General features: G+C 36.6%; 1 protein-coding gene across 7 annotated transcripts in view; it reads left to right on the top strand.

The window, feature by feature from the left end:
* HIPK1 (homeodomain interacting protein kinase 1) overlaps positions 1-21,065 on the top strand; it is a 49,174-nt gene that overhangs the window by 18,766 nt on the left and 9,343 nt on the right. For 4 of the 7 annotated variants that reach the window (XM_034990245.1, XM_034990246.1, XM_034990247.1 and 1 more), the window contains 11 exons: positions 1,143-1,266; positions 8,210-8,329; positions 9,137-9,223; positions 10,120-10,304; positions 10,619-10,781; positions 11,703-11,928; positions 15,709-15,830; positions 16,746-16,880; positions 19,504-19,646; positions 20,059-20,241; positions 20,744-20,950. In XM_034990245.1, the coding sequence (XP_034846136.1) occupies positions 1,143-1,266; positions 8,210-8,329; positions 9,137-9,223; positions 10,120-10,304; positions 10,619-10,781; positions 11,703-11,928; positions 15,709-15,830; positions 16,746-16,880; positions 19,504-19,646; positions 20,059-20,241; positions 20,744-20,950 (1,695 nt within the window). Of the gene's footprint in view, positions 1-1,142; positions 1,267-8,191; positions 8,330-9,136; positions 9,224-10,119; positions 10,305-10,618; positions 10,782-11,702; positions 11,929-15,708; positions 15,831-16,745; positions 16,881-19,503; positions 19,647-20,058; positions 20,242-20,743; positions 20,951-21,065 lie in introns of those variants that run through there. The other 3 variants (XM_034990248.1, XM_034990250.1, XM_034990251.1) reach the window with 2 other exon arrangements.

Genomic DNA, 21,065 nt, shown 5'->3' with positions numbered 1-21,065 from the left:
AAAAATAAGAATTGATGGCTTAACAGTAGTAATATCTACATTCGTAGGATTGTTGTAAGGGGTAAGTGACCACATTTGTAAAGAACTTAGAACAGTGCGTGGCACAGAGTAAGCACTATATAAGTGTCATCTTTTATTATTATCGATATTAGTAATGCCTGTTATTATTTATCTTCCCCCTTTTAAACCCATTTAGCTCATAATTTTAGTCACGGTTTGAAAAATGCCATGTACCACCATGCCAGATAGATTTATATAGGTGGATATATACAACTTTTACTTACTTGGAGACGGTACGGTACAACTCTAGAACCAGATTGCCAGGGTTCAAATTCTAGCCCTTCCACTTATTAACTGTGATTTTGGGCAAATTACTTACTCTATTTACCTCAGTTTTCTCTATAAGTGAGGATAATAATTATACCTTGGGTATGTGTGTGTATGTATATATGTGTGTGTGTGTGTATATATATATATATATATAAAGTTTTTAGTTTATGGTATTATCTTAGTCTTCTCTTTAGGGCCCCCTAGGGTTAGGTTTCTCACTTGGAACATTAATGCAAGTGAATATTTCTATAGTGCTTTCGATCACTATATCTCTAGGAAGGCATTTCTGTTACCAAGGGGTACTTATTGATCAGGTCATTTAATTGATTTTTCTATAATTCTTAGCACTATTCTTATAGTGCTAAGAATAAAAAGAATAAATTTGTGATCCCTTGTCTGTGATTTCAAAATTAAAGAACTTTTTCTAAGTTTGGTTTAAGCTCATTGGCAAAATCTATCTTGAACCAATGTAAGGCTATTTAAAGTCTTTATTTAGCCAACTTAGTATGACTGTTCATTTGTTTCGTTGTGGAAATAATAATGTGTCTGATTATGGGGCGCTTCCCTAATAAACTCCATTGGGATTACTGTGCAATATGTAGCTTTATGCATGGTGATACCTTTCTGAAATTCAAAAAAATTTTCAATTCCAAAACACATCTGGCCCCAAATGATGGATTTTATATCTAAGATAGTTTTCAGTTTCTTTAAATCAATATGTACAATGAGCTAATACTAAAACAGGACTTAGTCAGTAGTTAATTTCCCTGAATAATGTTTGTTTTTTAATTTGCTATTTTTGTTTTTGCTAGAGCCCCTGAAATTATTCTTGGATTACCATTTTGTGAAGCTATTGACATGTGGTCACTGGGCTGTGTGATAGCTGAGCTGTTCCTGGGATGGCCTCTTTACCCTGGTGCTTCAGAATATGATCAGGTAAGAGTATATATTGGGATGGAAATAGGATGCAAGTATTTACTAGTGAAATAGATTCTAGAGGAAGAGAAGTACTTACTAGTGAAGTATTTAGATATTAGGGAAAAAGTAGTCCAATTAGAAAGGATATTTTTTAAAGACTAGAATTTTCTCTACCTGTTTCTTAGTCTGATACTATGTTTGCAATTCAACAATTTAAAAAGGTTTTTATTTCATATTACCTTAGATTGGTACTTTTCCAGGTCTGTCATGCTTTATTAGAGACTGACTTTGGTTAACAAATGTGTCTTGTGAGTTTTTAAGATATGAAAGTAAAGAAGGATGAGGAATTGGAATTTTAAGAGTGAACTTTGTCTCATTCAGAGCTGTTACTTCTTCTTATACACGACATATACTGAAATAAGTACTCTCTGCATACTGAAACACATTGGTCCCTGGAAGCTGTGATGTATACTGGCTTTCTGTAAAATAGGATTTAGGAGGGAAATCATATGAGTTGAGAAGTATTGTAATAGAAGATGGTCTATGTCTCAAAACAGAGAAGCTTTACAGGATATGCTACAGTTTCCCAAGGAGCTGGTCCTGAGGGAAAAGGTTTTGCCATGGACATAAATTGTGAATTCTTATTTCTTGTTCTTAAAAAAAAAAAAAAAAATCGTTCTAATCACTATGCTGTATTATGGGCATAGACTGTTTGATTCCACTAGTGTATCCTCAGCTCCTGACATTATCTCTGACACATAGTAGGTACATGAGGATATTTTGTTTTTTGTTTTTAAAGAAATAAATGGTTATCTGGAATTATTAAAAGGAAAAAAGAGTAAACAGTATTTTCCCCTATTCAACTTAGAATTTTGATTCCTTGATCCATTTTTAGGTCCACCTTCCAAAAATTTGACTCTTTGGGCATGTCTTTGATTGAAACAAAAAATGAGTTGCTCATGTGATAAGTAACTGGTCACCTTGAGCTTTGTAATTTAGCCTTCCTTCTACCTCGTGAGAGAGAAGCCAGCTTTCTTATTTTACAATGACAAAAAAGTGTGAGGGAGATTAAATGATGCAAAGACACAGTTGGTTGAACTAAGCCACTGATTCTCCTTTTTGGGTCATTGACCCTTTTGAGAATCTGATGAAGGATGGGTATGGATCATTTCAGAAAAATTTATGTACAGTGTTTTGAGTACAAATTTAGGGGATTCATGGATCCCTAATTAAGAAACCTTGCTCTGAGCAGTTACAGCCCCCCAAGTGCCATTCCTAGGCCAACCTTCAACCTTTTGTAAACAGATTGGTATTGTAAATTTCCCTAGGAAGTGGAAACAAATGAAATTAGGTTTAGAAGCTAAGGTACAACTGGGGTTTTTTAAAATAAAGAAATGATCTGATAGTTTTGAGAGATTTTGCCTAGTACATAGATGTGAAACTGTGGGTGGTAGGAGGAAGTCGTTTTTCCCATGCTGAATAAATAGGATATTGCTGTTGTAGAGCAGGATTGTGGATAGGTTATCTTGCATCTCTGGTTATACACAAAGATTTCTGTTGCAGGATCTCTGTTCTTATAGTCAAGTTTCTTTAAAACAACTTATATTGAGATATAATTCGTATACCATATAATTCAGCCATTTAAAGTGTACAACTCCATGATTTTTAGTATGTTCACAGGGCTGTAAACCATCACCATGGTCAGTTTTAAAACATTTTCATCTCTCTGTAATGAAACCCTGTACCTCATTAGCAGTCAATGCCCATTCCCCCCAGCCCCTACCTCCCCCACCCCTGGCAACCACTAATCTACTTTCTGTCTCTATAGATTTGCCTACTGTAGTTTATCATATTTATCACATACAATGTGTGGTTTTCGGGGCAACTGGGTGGCTCAGTTGTTAAGTGTCTGCCTTCGGCTCAGGTCATGATCCCAGGGGTCCTGGGATCGAGCCCCACATCAGGCTCCCTGCTCGGCGGGGGGCTTGCTTCTCCCTCTCCCTCTGCCTCTTCCACTGCTCCTGCTCTCCTGTTCTCTCTTTCTGTCAAATAAATAAGTAAAATCTTAAAAAAACAAAACAAAACAATGTGTGGTTTTCTGTGATGGGCTTAATTTACTTAGCATGTTTCTCATCCGTGCTGTAACCTATATCAGAACGTCATTACTTTTTATGGCCGAATAATGTTCCATTGTATATATGTATACCACATTTTGTTTGTCCATTCATGTGTTGGTGGACACTGAGTTACCATCTTTTGGCTATTGTGAAAAATGGTGCTATGAACATTGGTATACAAGTGTTTAAGTTCCTGTTTTCAATTTTGGGGGGTATATAGCTAGAGGTAGAATTGCTGGGTCATATGGTAATTTTATGTTTAAACAAACTTTTTCACAGCGGTCACACCATTTTACATTCCTACCAGCAATATACAAGAGTTACAATTTCTCTACATCCTTGCCAACATTAGTTATTTTCTTTTTTACTTTCCTTTTTTTTTTAAAAAAACAGCCACCATCCTTATGGATGTGAAGTGATAATCTCATTGTGATTTTGATTTCCAGTCCTCTAACAATTAGTGATGTTGAGCATCGTTATTTATGTGCTTACTGGATATCAGTATATCTTCTTTAGAAAAGTCTACTCAAGGGGTGCCTGGGTGGCTCAGTCGGTTGAGTGTGCAACTCTTGATTTTGGCTCAGGTTGTGATCTTGAGGTCGTGAGATCAAGCCTGAGTCGGGTTCTGTGCCCAGTGGGAAATCTGCTTGAGATTCTCCCTCTCCCCCTCCCCCCTGCACACACGAATCTACCCCCCCCCCCAAAAAAATCAATCAATCAGTCAGTCTTCAGAGAAGTCTGTTCAAGTCCATTGCCCATTTTTGAATTGGGTTGTTGTTGAGTTGCAGGAGTTTGTATATATTCTGGTTATTAATCCCTAATCAGATACATAATTTGCAAAAACTTTCTCCCGTTCCTTGGGGTTGCCCTTTCACTGTGTTGATAGCATTGTTTGCACAAAAGTTTTTAATTTTGATGAAGTCCAATTTGTTTGTTTTTCCTTTTGTTGCTTGTACTTGTGGTATCATATCCAAGAAATTATTACCAAATTCAAAGTCATGAAGCATTTCTCCTATGTTTTCTTCTAAGATTTTTATAGTTTTATCTCTTGCAGTTAGGTCTTTGAGCCATTTTAAGTTGATTTTTCTACATAGAATAAAGCAAGGGTTCAATTTCATTATTTTGCATGTGGATATTCAATTTTTCCAACACCATTTGCTCTAAGACCGTTCTTTCCCTACCTTTCTTAGCATCCTTATAAAAAATCAGTTGACCATAAATACAGTGATTTATTTGTGGACTGTAAGTTCTGTTCCATTGATCTATATATCTATCTTTATGCAGGTATCCCACTGTTTTTATTACTGTAGCGTTATGGTCAGTTTTGAAACCAGGAAGTGCGAGTCCTCTTTGTTCTTTTTCAAGATTGTTTTGGCTATTCCAGGGTCCTTCAGATTCCATATGAATTTTAGGGTGGGGCTTTTTTTTTTTTTTTTAATTTCTGCAAAATAATTACTGGTGGTTTTGTTTTGTTTAAATAGTTGAGTGCATTGAATATTGTCTTCCAATCCCATAAATGTGACCAGATTTTTTAGGTTTTCTTTAGCTGCATTTTGTAATTTTCAGAGTACAGGTTTTACATTTCTCTTATTAAATTCATTTCTAAGTATTCTATTTTTTGATGCTGTGGTGAATGGAATTATTTTCTTAATTTTATTTTCAGATTATTCATTGATAATGTATAGAAATACAGTGAGTTTTGTAATTGATCTTTTATTCTGCAACCTTTTTGAGCTCTTTTTATAGTAGTTTTCTTTCTTCTTTTTTTAAGGTTCTTTTATTTATTTACTTTTTAATTAAGTAATCTCTATGTCCAGTGTAGGGCTTGAACTCATGACCCCAAGATCAAGAGCTGGGGATACAGTGCTGCATAAGACATTGTACTTGCCCTCATGGAAGCTATAGTTTGGTGATGGGAAATAGATACTAAGTAAATAATTATGTAATACTTTTATACATAATATATAAATTATATACATAATATATAATAATTATATAATATGATTGAGATCTCCAGTTCTTTTACAAAGTAATTTTTACAAAACACAAATTTGATCGTGCTACTTACTTGCTCTTCAGTGGTTTTTTAATACTTTTAGAATGAAGGGCTAAATTCTTAATATGGCCACTGAGCCCCTACATAGGTTGTCCTTCCCCTTTTTCTCCCCCTCTCTAGATTGATCTTACACCATTTCTTCTTGCTTTTCATGCTCTAGCACATTGGCATCATTTCAGCACTGGTTAAGAATATGCGTCCTTCCAGCAAAGGCCCCTTGTACATACTGTTCTCATAGTTTGGAATGCTTCTATACCACCCATTCATTTCACCTAGTCAGTGCCTACTCATTTATTAGCTCAAGTGTTACTTTCTCAAGGAGCTTTCCCTTAACCAGTCCCCAGTCTAGCTCGGGTTCATTTGCTATGTATTTTTATAAAAGCCTATTTCTTTTTTTTAGAATGCCAATTCAGTTTGAATATTCAGTGTCTGTCTTTCTCACTTGACTGCAAGGTTTATGAGATCAGGAACCATGTCTATTTTTAAAACACCAGTGCCTGGCTCAATAAGTACTTACTAAAAGAATGAATGAATATATGTGCTATATATAGTTTTATTCCACATGATAAACTTAGGGATATAGAGGAGGATATATACTGTATTTTATCATATTTAAGACACTATTGGTTGAAAGATACACCAATTTTCTGTACCTGTAAGAAAGAATGCTGCCAATTAAACCATGTAGTTATCAGTTGTAGGACATACCTTGATTTCAAAGATGTTAGTGTGAAAAAATGTGCCTCTTAGGATCAGTGAAATGTAATTTTTTTAAAAGTGAGATTATTTAATTTATAATCTGTTTTTCTACTTAGTATATTGTGAAATATCTTTATGTGTCATTAACTATACTTCTCTGTCATTTTATTTATTTTACTTATTTTGAGAGCGTGAGTGTGCACGTGTGAGCAAGCAGGGTGGGGAGGGGCAGAGGGATAGGGAGAGAGAGAATCTTAAGCAGGCTCCACGCCTAGCGCATCTAGTCCCAACCTGGGACTCGATCTCAAGACCCTGAGATCATGACCTGAGCCGAAATCAAGAGTCAGAGGCCTAACTGTCTGAGCCACCTAGGTGCCCCTCTACTCTATTGTTTTAAATGTCTGGGTAGTATTTTATTGCACAAATTTTATTCTGGATTTTAAAAAATATTTCACCATTTTTGTACGCAAAAGAAGTTCACATTAAAAATGTTCTTATCTACATTAAATTTTTTTTCTCTTTTGTTCTTGCTGTATTGGCTTCCGTTATGTAGCTCCCACAGATTCAAGAGTAGTAATATCCTGCTGTTATCTGAAATTGTCTCGTGATAGCAGGCCACATTTGGCCTATAGGCCATAGTTTGCTGACCTCTGCTTTACACTGTTAAAAAATTGGTGAGGATCCCAAAGAGCTCTGTTTGTATAGCTTATATCTATTAGTATATACTGCATTAGAAATCAAAACGGGGCACACCTGGGTGGCTGTCGGTTAAGCATGGTACTCTTGATTTTGGCTCAGGTCATCATCTCAGGGTTGTGAGATCGAGCCCTGCTTCAGGCTCCACACTTAGCACTGAGTCAGCTTGAGATTCTGTCTCTCCTCTCTCCCCCCTTGCCCTCTGCCCCTACTCCGGCTTACACACGTACTCTCCCTCTCAAATAAGTAAGTAAGTAAATAAATAAAATCTTTAAAAAAATAATAAAATAAAAAGTGTAACTTTAAAAAAAAAGACATTAAAACTGAAGTTTTTAGTGGGAGAGGGAGGAAGTAAGATTTATTTCCTGGCTTACAAGTTTCTCTCTAATATTAAGTACAGCCATTCAAATATGGAAGAGGTGGTAAAAAAAATTGCCTCTTGTATCACTCTCAGTAGTGGAGAGAAAAGCAAATCACCTCTTCTTTTGCTTTTTTGGGTCATTAGAATTGTGGAAGCAAACAAATGTTGAACAATAAAAGTGGGAAATTTTTAAAACACAACTATATACAAGCACATGTTTCATTAGCCATCAGAGCAATGACATCATCACACATCCTCTCTGGAAATCTCTACTGTATACCTATAACGGAATGAAAAAGGCAGATAACTTCTGAGTATTATTTAAAAAATAATAAAAAGTTTTTGCTTTGTGGACTCCCTGAAAGGATCTTGGGGACCCCTTAGGGTCCCCAGACCAGACTTTGAGAACTGCTAGCTTAGTTCATAGTAGGTATTCAGTAAATGTTGATTGAATTATCACAGAGCCTGCCCCCTAGTGGTGAAGGGGTAGAGAAACTAAATTAAGTAATTTTATGGTTATGAGGGAAAAGCTCTATGGCAATTTAGAGTAGGGAGCTAGAAACCAAGTAAGAAAGAAGCTTATAAAAATATTTTCCTGATCTTTTAAATTTGATAATGTATCAGCAAATGAAAAAGAAAAATCCTTGGTGATCCATGAGATAGTTGTTGGAAATTATTCTGTTCTGTCCTAAAAATCTCCTGAAGTTTTCTGAACTTTGTATCAGAGGTCTACAGAGAAGCAAAAATGGTTACACACACAGTTTTCAAAACTGAGTTTTCCTTGTAAATAACAGATACAGTAACATGGAAATAGCTGAATAAATATTTGGGAATTACCTGTGAGTGGGTTAGCATTTATATGTATTTACAGATAAATTTCATTTGTATTGATTTGGCTAGAACTAATAATATCTTAGTGTAAAAGTTTTTAATATTTTTAAATATTTAATATTTCGTATTAATAAAATATTAATATTGTAATATTTCCCCTTTCCACTCCAAATCAGTGTTTTAATGGTTTTGATGTTTCAGATTCGTTACATTTCACAAACACAAGGCCTTCCCGCCGAATATCTTCTCAGTGCTGGGACAAAAACAACCAGGTTTTTCAACAGAGATCCTAATTTGGGGTATCCGCTGTGGAGGCTTAAGGTTTGGCTCCCCTACTATACTACCCATTCCTGTACTCTTCACTCCCAACTTTTTAGTTATTAAATTCTTGAGGTAGAAGAAGGAAAGGGGGTGGTGGTGGTGGCAGTGTATGTTTGCAGGAAGAAGTACTTGGAAAAATTATTTAATTGTACCCCTTTGACCTGATCCTTAGCTAAAAAAATAAACACCATTCAGTTGTCTGAGGTTATTTTGTATATTTGAACCAGCAGCTGAGAAGGGGGTATGGAAAATAGTGCTCACCATTAAGTCACAGGAAGAACTAGAGTAACTTAGCTAGGACTGTTTTTTAGAGAATTCTCAATAAATATGAGAAAATAACATAAGTTTCTAACTCCCCATGTTAAGGCCTTATATATTTTCATGAAACAAATGCCTGCTTTTTACTTCTGATCCTACTCCTTTAACTTGAGAGATCTCTGACTAATTTGAGTAACCTTGTGAATCTCTGCCCCTGAACCTGTTTAATAGTTAGCATTTGAAATATCATTTCATTTGAAAGTAGCTTTAAGAGAAAAATGGTAATATCCCCTCTTACATGACATCCTTCAGGAACTGTGTTAGATCACTGTTTCCACATTTAATTTAGCACTATTAAAAGGGTGGCCAGATATCCAGGTCCCGTCCATCCACCAGAAGATTTTCTGGCTGTAAATTACTTTCATGTTTGCCATCTCTGATTGGCAAGGTGACAACACTTGTTTCTTTGTATTTTTGGCTTTAATTTAGAAAAAAACATTGAAAATAACATAACAGATGGAATTTTTTTTTTTAATCTATATTTTATAGACACCGGAAGAACATGAATTGGAGACTGGAATCAAATCAAAAGAAGCTCGAAAGTACATTTTTAATTGTTTAGATGACATGGCTCAGGTGAGTATAGAAGGTTTCAGGAAGCCAGGTATTTATATATCTCTTAATCAGAGACATTTCCATTGATTAGTTATATTAAAAATGGATTCAATCTGTTATCTTCTATATGTTTTCATTTTTTTAGAGATAAAAGTTCATTAGTATTCTGCCATGTATTAAAGGAACATTTGAATCCTAACCAAGGATACTTTTAGAATTTTGTGTTTCAGGGCGCCTGGGTGGCTCAGATGGTTAAGCGTCTGCCTTCAGCTTAGGTCATGATCCCAGGGTCCTGGGATCGAGTCCCGCATCGGGCTCCCTGCTCTGCAGGGAGCCTGCTTCTCCCTCTGCCTCTCTCTCTCTGTCTCTCATGAATAAATAAATAAAAAATAAATAAAAAATCTTAAAAAAAAAAAAAAAAAAGAATTTTGTGTTTCTCCCTTGCTTTTGCTTAACTGGTCTTTTTGTGTGTCAGTATTTTGAAATACTATTTTTGAAGATTTCTTTACTGTCCATTTTCTCTGCTAAATAAATACTTAAGAGCTAACATTAATTGAGTGCATATTGTGTTCCAAACTCTGCTTAAACACTTTATACTTATTATGTCATTTAATCTTTTCAACAATAGAAATTTTTATATTTAAGTAATAATAATTGCTTTCACTTGTTCGTCCAAATTTTGAATGAAAAGACTCATTCAGCTTTTTTCTACCAACACACTCTACCAAACTGAAGATTTTATTTAGACAGCATAAGAAGAGTTTCCACTTGTGAAAATGATTTTTCTGTAATAAAAAGAATTTCCTCAGGTTTTTCTCTTGAGATCTATTATCTGTATCTATCTATTATTCATATGCATAGTATCAGCATTAAAGGTTAAGTCATGAAGTATAATATTTCTAAATTTTCCTTGGAAGGTGAATATGTCCACAGACTTGGAGGGAACAGATATGTTGGCAGAGAAGGCGGATCGAAGAGAATACATCGATCTGTTAAAAAAAATGCTAACAATTGATGCAGATAAGAGAATTACTCCTCTGAAAACTCTTAACCATCAGTTTGTGACAATGACCCACCTTCTGGATTTTCCACATAGCAATCAGTGAGTATGGTCTGGGGCATTTGCCATGATGTGGTCCAGTATTGTTACCATCTTAACAGCTAAACAGAACAATCACATGAGCAGCAGCCTTGGTACTTTCATATTTTGCTCACTGATGCTTTCCTTTCTCATTGAAAAAATCGTGAGATTAAAAATAAGATGTGTGTTTCTTCTCTTTATGGTTATAAAAACTCTGGATTCATTTTATCTAAATATACTTGGGGAAAAATGTTGATCCATATTCATCTTGAGTTTTTTGTTGTCTGTTTAAATCTCAGCATTCATTTTACTGAATCTTTAATCTCTTTTTTCAGTGTTAAGTCCTGTTTTCAGAACATGGAGATCTGCAAGCGGAGGGTTCACATGTATGATACAGTGAGTCAGATCAAGAGCCCCTTCACTACTCACGTTGCCCCAAATACAAGCACAAATCTAACCATGAGCTTCAGCAACCAGCTTAATACAGTGCACAATCAGGTATTTAGTAAATGATTTTGGAAACTCAAACCTAAGAGGGGTAGAAACTAGTAAGAGTGCAGTTTGAGATAAAGAAACCAGTTTTTGCTTTGGTGATCTTGTTGCTTCTTATGAATTTCCTGCATAGCAAAAGTGATGGGAGACCAGGTGGACTGATGATACCTACCAGTCATGTACCGCCAAAAACTAAATTCAAAGGCCTAATCCAGGCCCTCACAGTCTTTGCATAGTCCCATAAAGGGACCATAGCTATTGTACTACCTACTGCTGTTAGTTGTACTGACTTTAGCCACTGACTTTCTCTGTTGGTAAGGTTTTATATGTCTCATTACATGTGTTGAAGGGTGTTTCCAATAATTTTTTTCTCTACTGTACATTAGATCCTCAGAACTTACTCATCTGTAACTGCAAGTTTGTACCCTTTAATTACCTTCACCCATTTTCTTTCCCACCTTCTGCCCTGTCCCTAGCAACCACCAATCTACTCACTGTTTTTATGAGTTCGGTTTGGTGTTTCCAGTAATTTAAGAGTGGTTTTGCATTTGTTTGCCAAATGGTGATATTTACATTTGTTATTGAAGATGTGAGCTTCCTAATATCTTAGCTAGGTCTACTTTTAAAAGGAGATTTGGTGGTATTTCACATCCAGCAACTTTTTTGTACAGAAGGAAGAGGTAAGGGTCTATTTGAGGCTGTCCTCAGTACAGGACTGTTTTTTATTCTGTGTTTTCTTATTCAACCTTACAGTATGCCTTAAATTTAGAGATTGGGAAGATTTCTTAAGCAGAGAGTTATTTCAGGGACAGTTAATACTACATTTTAAAACTTTGTTTTAAGTTTTTCTGGGTAGATTCTGCATGTGTAAAAATACTGTTATTTCCACTTTATGCCAGTATACAGCTATAATCCTTTTGTTTTTAGGCCAGTGTTCTAGCTTCCAGTTCTACTGCAGCAGCTGCTACTCTTTCCCTGGCTAATTCAGATGTCTCACTGCTAAACTACCAGTCGGCTTTGTACCCATCGTCTGCAGCACCAGTTCCTGGAGTTGCCCAGCAGGGCGTGTCCTTGCAGCCTGGAACCACCCAAATTTGCACTCAGACAGATCCGTTCCAACAAACATTTATAGTATGTCCACCTGCTTTTCAGAGTAAGTGGGGAATCTCCTCTATCAAATGGTATCATATCAGAGCCACAGATCTTGCTTTAGGCAGTTCCTTAGTAGGTATCTAGTTGTTTAATTTTGATCTCTGACAAGTTTAAACTCTGTCTCTGAATATGAAAATAACTGAAATTAACAACGTGGATTTACCCTTTTTACATTGGTTATGTATCTAATTATGCTACTGTCTGACACGTTATGGGAGTTCAGTTCACTTTTCTTATTTGAACTGTCCTGATACCAATTTCTTGCCCACTGAGACCTTGTACCAATGTCCTATATCTTGTTTAAGTATGTATCTCTCAATATGCAGAAATATTAAGCTTGAACAAATTTGTTATAAACAGAAATTCTATACTGAATCTTATTTCCTTTATCATTCTACTATTAATAAAATTAGCCTTCCAAATAAAAGGTAATTTTATTCTAAAATGTAAAAATTATGCTTAAGAATATGGAAACCTCATGAGTTACATTCAGAAATAAAAATTATTTATTGAACTGAAAAATTCTACAAGCGGAGGTACATGTATGGGGAGTGCATTAAATTTATCTGCTTCAGCTTATGAATCATATTGTTCCTACAAACTTCTATCAACAGAGGAACAGAATAGCTGAAGAAAGAGGCTCTGACCCCATATGTTGCAATAAAATTTAAATGTTCACATTCCCATCCTTCCTCATTTTTTATCATTATTCTGTAATTCAGTCTGTCCAGTTCCTTTTTTTCTGAAATATGGGAAATGTGTTTATTGATATGGTGAGCCATTTAAAAGGTTAAATTATTTAAATTATTTTAAGTCAACACACTTGACTTTCCCAACAGAAAGTCATTGTCAGTACCCTGTGGTAATAAATCAGGATTCAGGCTTGTCATAGCACTTTACAATAGAAGCAGGTAGCATTTTTATCTTTTTACTTCAGTTACTTATTGACTGTGACTCTCTTGTTTGTTTGGTTTCTGACAGAGTCGGAGCAAGCAGAAGGAAAAGAGGGGCTAGGGGAGACTGAGAGATTACCGGGAGGACAGGAGAGCGATAGCGATGTAAACCAGGGAGAGACCACAGGGAGAGCGGAGGAGCAGATACCAAACCCGTAAATGCATATTTAGCCCAACTTACCAAATAATTTTCTGCATATGCTACATAAGAGTAAATTCTATACTTTGGGTTGTCGTATGTCGAGTGATTCTTCTACTGAATTTAGCAAACTAGCCACCCACCTCCCCCTCACCTTTTCCAAAGTGAGTCTCACGGGAACAGTTTTCAGATGCGGGACTCTGAAGTCTTCTGCCGCTTCTCAGATGATATTTATAAGATGAAGCAGAACTTTTTGGTTCCCTTAATAAAACAAAATGTAGACTCGATGTAGAGGGGAAGAGTGGTGTAACTCTTTTGCTGTAATAAGTTATAAGTTTTGGAAATTTTTTTCTATTTAGGAAGTCTGAATAACCTGAGGAGTTAGAGCAAATTATATAATTTCCAAACAAAAGGAGTTTTTAAGTTAATGAGGATGAAAATAGCTGATATGTATTACTACACGCCAGATAATGTTCTGTTTGTACATGCATTAATTCATCCTCAACAAACAACCCTAGGAAGTGGGTAATGCCATTGTGCCCGATGTCATTATATCTCATTATAGATGAGAAAATTGAACCTGATTCTCTCATCTGCCCAAAGTCTTAATAACTACCACTAGTTAGTGGTAGAACTGGGGTTTGAATCCAGGCAGTGGGTTTTTGAAATATACAGTACCACCTCTTAGTATTTAAACTCAGCTATAAAGGTTGTCAGTTGGTTTGTCAGCCACAGCCGTATGCTGGTTTCTGCCCAGCAGTCCTCTATTCCAGGTTGCCTCCTCTTCTTTCACCATCTGTTTTTTTTACAAGATACTATACTTAGAAGAAAATTGACCCTCATCAATTAGACAGTTCTTTCCATACTTCCATGGTTTTTTATTTAACGGGTTGTATTCAACAAAAGCAAAACAAAAATTAAAGCTTGAATCATTTCCTAGTTCAGGGCTCAGGGAGAACCTTCCAAAAGTGTTGCCTTATTAATTCTTTGTTTCCACTTGTAGTTTCCTGAAGAAGCAAGTGTAAATAGCTTAACTGCTGTGGCTTAGCCTAAATTATGAAAGCAGTCTAATGCTTATTTAGTTAGATTTGTAGGTCAGTACTATAAATATTACTTTCTGTACTATTCCAGTTGACCAAAATAGATACACATTTTACTCAGTGGTAACTATCATTTTGTAATTTTGTCCCTTTTACTTTATTATCTTGGAATGTATAGGTGAACTTCTATCATGAACATTTCTTCCTAAATTTTACTTGCCTTTGCCCTCTGTTCCTGTTTGTAGGAGGCTATTACAATAATGTTGTCTTGTAGTTGGCCATGTGTCCTGGGAATTTAGACAAGAATTTTGATGTTGCTTAGATATTTTATTAGCTAGCATTGCCTTATGAAGAACGGCTGGCCGATTTTTTTTTAATCTGGATATCTGGATTTGTTACCTTTCATTTTTATATAAGTAGCACTTTTTTAAAAAGTTATTATTATAGTGTTTTAATTCTAATTTTACTAGTCTCTCTTACTTCGTGTATTTCTGGATTGTGTTTTCCAATATGACATCTTACTGCTAAAATACTTGTAAATCACTGAAATGGAAAATTGGAGGACTTGCTGAAAACCACAGTGTTAGAGCTTAGGAGTTATGCTTATTTGGTAGTAATATTAAGAGAAATTAGTTGGTGATAGCTTAGAAAGTATCACTGAAGAAGTATTCTAATTAAAATGTTTGTGTCCCACTTAACAAAACTGCAGGCATTAGTGAATTAGAGAAACTTCTGTTAGTGGATAATAGAAACTTAAATTCTCCACATTGAAAGTTTTGATAGGGCAAGTTTAAAAGAAAGTTTTGAAGTCTCTCTTCCCGACTCTTGGCAAAAGGGAGAACTGCCTTGAGCCTCTCTTTTCCCCAGAATAAGAAATTCCCATTTGGAGGAAACATTCATTCAGCATTTGTGCCCAGAGCAAGGCAGCAAAAATTAGCTGTGCATTAGTTGTAAAAGACAAAGCTGTCAATGGCAAAGGCAGATTCCTAAAATAAGTAGAAAAAAAGTGTTCCTGTAAACCAAAATACCTACTTTTTAAATATTTTTATCCTGAGTTATAATTTCTTCAGTTCACATACTAGTTGAAGATAAAATGTGTAACTAAATTGTGAATTTTTTGAGGAGTAGGGTAAAACATCTTAAAATATTCTGAAAGGGTAACTTAGATGATAAATAATGATAATTTTTTCTTAACTAAGAGTCATAATGAACCAAAAGTTATAATTATTTTAAGTCTTTGCTTTTAATAGATTGCATGTAAAAAATACAAGTTTTTTTCCCCCCTAATGGATTAAAAGGTGAATGTAACTTAGTAAGTATAGAGGTTTTTTGTTTGTTTGCTTTTGCATATGCTATTAATGGGAATGGGATGGGTGTTACATTTTAAGTGTTGCAGGATAAAAAAAGTTTTTTTAAAATTCCCTTAAACCATCCCTTCTTGTATCAAACATCTTCCCATGAATTTAACCTGAGAGAGCCAAACCAGTCTCCCTTTTCTTAAGTCCCTAGACTTCTATGAAATTCCTATGTCACATGTCTAGAACTAACCTGGGTGGTGGATGATTTGAACAGAAAAGCTAAAAACAAAAAAACCGTAAGCAAACCACAGACCTAGCAAAGCAATTTAACTGTGGTGGTGTTTTCTACAGCTGGACTACAAGCAACAACCAAGCATTCTGGGTTCCCTGTGAGAATGGATAACGCTGTGCCGATTGTACCCCAGGCTCCAGCTGCTCAGCCACTGCAGATACAGTCAGGAGTTCTGACACAGGTAAAAAAGCCGCAGCAGCTTGGATACTCAGTATTGCGGAAGTGCTACTGAGATGCAGATATTTTGTCCTAGAAGATGGTATTTACTTTGACTGTAAGATCTTTCTTGGTTATGATTCCGTGGACTTAAAAGGAAACATCTATAGAGGAATGATTGCTCATTCCTAACACTATTGCAGCTCTGACAGTGTCTTCCTTAGACTTACAAGGATAAATACCCAGACCTTGAGAAATGGTGTTTTGAGTAAATTTACTCAGACTTGGTGGGATATAGTTAGTTTTTTATACACATGTAACAGCATTTTGATTCTAAAGATAAAGTGTTCCCCTTTTGTTCCCTTTAGTGTCCCCTTTGCTCACTCTTTCAGAATGATATCATGACAGAGAGGCTGGATCATACCAGGATGCCTCTTCAAGTATTACATTCCTTCACTCTGTGTGTTTAACTAAGCTATAGAAAGCCTTAAAACTTTCTACCTGCCACGGGACATGCAACTAAGATGGGCAAGAAAATCATGAAAGACTCATATAAGCAACAGATACCGTATTTTCAATTCCGTGTGTAAATGTTTGTGGCCCGTGACACAGAGGAAATTTGGAAGCCCAAAACTCTTCTTTTGGGAGTAGGACGAAGAGGAATTCTTACTACATGCCTTTGTTAACTGAGTTTTGTAGAGCCAATCCTCTGAATCGGGCCCAAGAAGGATTCCTATATTTGATTGCCTCAGGCCCTTGACATTTGACCTAGTGGGCTGATGCCGTGCAGAGCTGAAGGGGAAAGTTGTGTTTTACGTGCATTTTAGGTGATACGAAATTCCTACTTGTTGGTAATATCTTGGGGGGAATGAGAACCCTTCTGAATCCAGATAACCTGCCTCCGTGTTTGTTTCACTCACCTGCCTAATCTACGTTGCAGGGAAGCTGTACACCACTAATGGTAGCAACTCTCCACCCTCAAGTAGCCACCATCACACCGCAGTATGCGGTGCCCTTTACTCTGAGCTGCGCAGCCGGCCGGCCGGCGCTGGTTGAACAGACTGCCGCTGTACTGGTAATTCCCCTCACTTGATTGTGTTACTAACGGAGTTTCTTTGGTTTCTTTCTTTTTTATTTTTTCCTGTTTGTTTTTGTTCTGTTTCCTTCTGGTTTTCTCATTTTTCAAAAAAAGTTTTTTTTTTAACTTAGTCTTTGCAGAGGGCATGGAAGCATGTGCCATCTTGTGGCTGTGTTCTTGCTACATCTTTAATGTCTCATTGTTTTCCTCCCCAACGTTTGCTGAAGCACTGTTTGACTCTGATATTCAGTGTGACTCTGTAAGGAGCCAGATCCCTTTATTCTTCTTTGCCAGCCTAGTGTGATAAAAGCTCTTGGTGTAGTCTCAGAAGAGCTTCAACACTGTATCTGTTTTCTGCCCTCTTACCCTCTGATCCTTGAGAATTAAAGGAAATGGCCTTTAGTTCGGCTCTGCTGCAGGTATCCGGATGGCCAAAATTTGAACTCCCTGGCAAGTTAGCTTCCTTCTTTATTTGCTATTTTAAGCTTCGAAAATTTTTGTGCATGTAGAAATGTTAAAGATGCTCCTAATTTATTGCTTTATCAGTTGATGTTAACTTTTCTTCTAAGAACATATGAAGATAACTCTGCTGCTCGTGATCAGTGGCAGCTTATATCTTCCATTTAAAGATGGTCCCTTTAGAATATTTTTAGATCATATTTCATTTGTTGGTTGAGATTAAACGTGAACTCATTTTTAGGGGTTTATGGAGAAATTAATGACTTTACCAATAGGTCTTTATACAGAGATGAAAATATGGCCGAAAACCCTTATGCAAATACAATACCTTTGTCACTAAAAGTCCTGGGGAAAAGTTACTAAATACAGCAGCAAATGTAATAGTATGGGGCTTAGAGATAGGAAAAACAAATAGGACCTCGAGGTGTGTTTCAGGATTTGTACCCTTCAGAGTGGTCTTTGGATGTGTTTTGGTTTATTTGGGGGAGCTAAACTTGTTTTATTGGACATCCAGCATTTCATTATTTAAAAATTTAAAATTAGGTAGCCATTTGAAAGCTTTATTGATACTATTGAATACTGATATCTACATCTTTTGAAGGGGCTTTTAAAAAATTCCCTTTGTTGTTTCTCAAGGACTCATGTTGAGTATAAACACTTCCAGAAACATACTTTGGCTGTTGGAATTTGTTTGGTTTTTAGTTTAAAAGCCTTTGTCACCTCCAGATTAATTGTATCATGAGCATAAAACCTGAGTGCAAGGGAGTCAGATATATTTCCAATTTGATTGATCCAAGCCACTGGTTTTAACTTGCTCACCTGTAGTTTTGAGAACGTTAGTTGATACTTCTCCTTTGCTGCTTTTCTTAAGTTTGCACTAGTCATTTGCTAAGCTTTGCATATTTTTGTTCTTCCTCTGTCAAAACAGTTCGTCGCTTGGAACGCCAGATTTCTGCCTCACGTTGGAATGTTATTTCTTGCTCTGTATTAAACTACATGCTTTGTCTTGTGCAGGTGTTGGCTTATGGAAAGACGCATGGTGTGACTTAACATACTTCTCTTATTTTTTGTTTTGTTTTATTTTGTTTTAAATTCTGCTTATGGTAGCAGACGTGTTTGCAGTTTCTCTGCTTTGAAGGCTTCTTGTTTGGAACCGGTATTTGTAACAAGTGGATCTGTTACTTGCAGAAATATTTTTAAAACAGTGTGTTGATGGCCTTGCAGTTTGAAATTCAAGAAAGAACCATATGTACCCAAGCATTGTAGGTGATTGTACTGTAGAATTTAAGTTTAAAAAGGAAACTTTCAAATCTGTTCCCATTTTTTCAGAAAATGCCAGAATTTCTGTAAAAAGTTAGAAAACATATTTGTTGCTGTCTATTGCAAGTGCTTGTTAAAAACTAGAAATGATGTATTTTCTTGTAGTGATTAGTTTTTATGTTGAAGTATGTTTCCATAAATGATACGTTAAACATTATATTTTAGGTAACTATTAAAAACAAAATATGGTGCTCCCTGCATCTGTTTTGGAAATATTTTACTTACTGCCTTATTTAATTCTATCATATGGCTGTATATGATGAAGTTGGCTTTCTCTTGCTGGCATATGCTTGTTTGCCAAAGGATTTTGGCCTTTGGTCATCTGCATCTGTCTCCATGTTCCAAGTTCTACCCTTTTAAAAAGGCACAATTCTCCCCTTTGTTTTATGGGTTGAATTGACCTGATGTCTTAACTGATTGGCACTTCAATTTTAAAATTACTATTTTTAATCTCAAGGGAGCTGTCTTAACTCTTTCTAGGTGTATTTTTAGAATCGTTGCAAAAATGATACTCCATCATTTAACCAGAGCTTACCTCTGAACTTTTCAGACTCTTTGACTCTGCAGTATAAGAGAGAAACTCTTAACCACAGGGATCTTCTTTTCTTTAATACCCTGGTGGTCATGTTACAGAGGTGGCCGAGAAAAAGCAGCATGTTCTCTTTCCCTATTCATAAGACTTGTAACTTTGAGCCCCTCTGACTTTTCTTTTTTGATCTCTGCAAGTTAACAATCTACAAGCAACTTCTTTTAAGATACGAATTTTTCTTTCATCTGAAAAACAAAAGAAAAAGCCAAGAATGAGTCAAGTCTGGATCTTTTTATGTGTGTTTCCTTACAGCAGGCTTGGCCTGGAGGAACCCAACAAATTCTCCTGCCTTCAACTTGGCAACAGTTGCCTGGGGTAGCTCTGCACAACTCTGTCCAGCCCACAGCAGTGATTCCAGAGGCCATGGGCAGTGGCCAGCAGCTCACAGACTGGAGGCAAGTACCCTGTGTTCTTCTCTGGGAGATTTGCAAGGGTAGATCCCCTAGGGTAGAAGTGCTTGATGGTTTGGTCAGACTGGGAAGAATATAAAGGAAAGGAGAGATGTATCTCTGTTTCAGATTCTTTAAGAAAACCCTTATCGGGCTAGGAGATGGAGTAATGAGAAAACTTGGAATATAGGAAAACAATAGATTCTGAGATCAGGAATCATTTATTTCGGATTTAAAGACAGGCTTATGCAATTAGAAACCATGCAATGAAAACCTATAGCCTTGTCATCCAGGTGCCCAACTTAAAAAATAAAACGCAGCTCTGTTTGGTTGTTTTAATTGCTTTTAATACCTATTTGGTCCTAATTTCCCAGCGGTTTAGGCATTCAGTCTTCTCTGTGTCTTTCTATTGGTACAGGAACGCCCACTCTCACAGCAGCCAGTACAGCACTATCATGCAGCAGCCCTCCTTGCTGACTAACCACGTGACACTGGCCACTGCTCAGCCCCTGAATGTTGGTGTTGCCCATGTTGTCAGACAGCAACAATCCAGTTCTCTCCCTTCAAAGAAGAATAAGCAGTCTGCTCCAGTCTCTTCTAAGTAAGTCTCTGTTAGAGCTGGTAGTTAAAGCTGCCAGTTTGACAGAGATGTCGCCAGCATTTAGAGTGCCGTGGTGTAGACCCTTTCGGTGTAAAGCAGCGAGTAGCTGCCGAAGTGAGCTAACCTTTTCACTTGGGCGTGCATGCCAGGTGTGCCCTGGTTATGCAGATCCTTTCTCTCTGCTGCCACTTTGAATCCAGGCTGTCTTTTAGGCCGATGTTTTTGTTTTTCTGCCAACATTACAGAGAGAAATTTAACCATGGAGTAAAGGGCATACAAAAATAAAATTTATGTTGTATTTTAGGGTTCCTGTCCCTGGTGGAAACCCTGGCTAGAGCGGTTCGTTTAGTTTTTATTGGAACTTCTATAGTCAAGTGTTGTATTGACTTAATGGTTAGGTAAAAAGGAATCAAAGAACAAGTTGGGAAGAGTTCTGGGGGAAGAGATGGATAGTTTTGGGGACCAAGGACTGAACGGTCTTTCTTGTGACCTTTTACTACAGGTCTTCTCTGGATGTTCTGCCTTCTCAAGTCTATTCTCTGGTTGGGAGCAGTCCTCTCCGTACCACATCTTCTTATAATTCCCTAGTCCCTGTCCCAGATCAGCATCAGCCAATCATCATTCCAGATACTCCTAGCCCTCCTGTGAGTGTCATCACCATCCGCAGTGACACTGATGAGGAAGAGGACAACAAGTATAAGCCCAATAGGTAAGATAGGTGAATGGCTCCTTGGCTCGGGGCTCCAAACCTTAATCTTCGACTCTTGGTTTCAGGCAAGTGGTCCAGTTTGGGCTATGAAAGGAAGGACTAAAAAATGGTATTT

This window comes from Mirounga leonina, unplaced genomic scaffold (genome assembly GCF_011800145.1).
Source record: "Mirounga leonina isolate KUSES-001 unplaced genomic scaffold, KU_Mleo_1.0 Mir_507, whole genome shotgun sequence".
Lineage (NCBI taxonomy): Eukaryota > Metazoa > Chordata > Mammalia > Carnivora > Phocidae > Mirounga > Mirounga leonina.
This window is presented reverse-complemented; position numbering and strand designations above follow the sequence as displayed.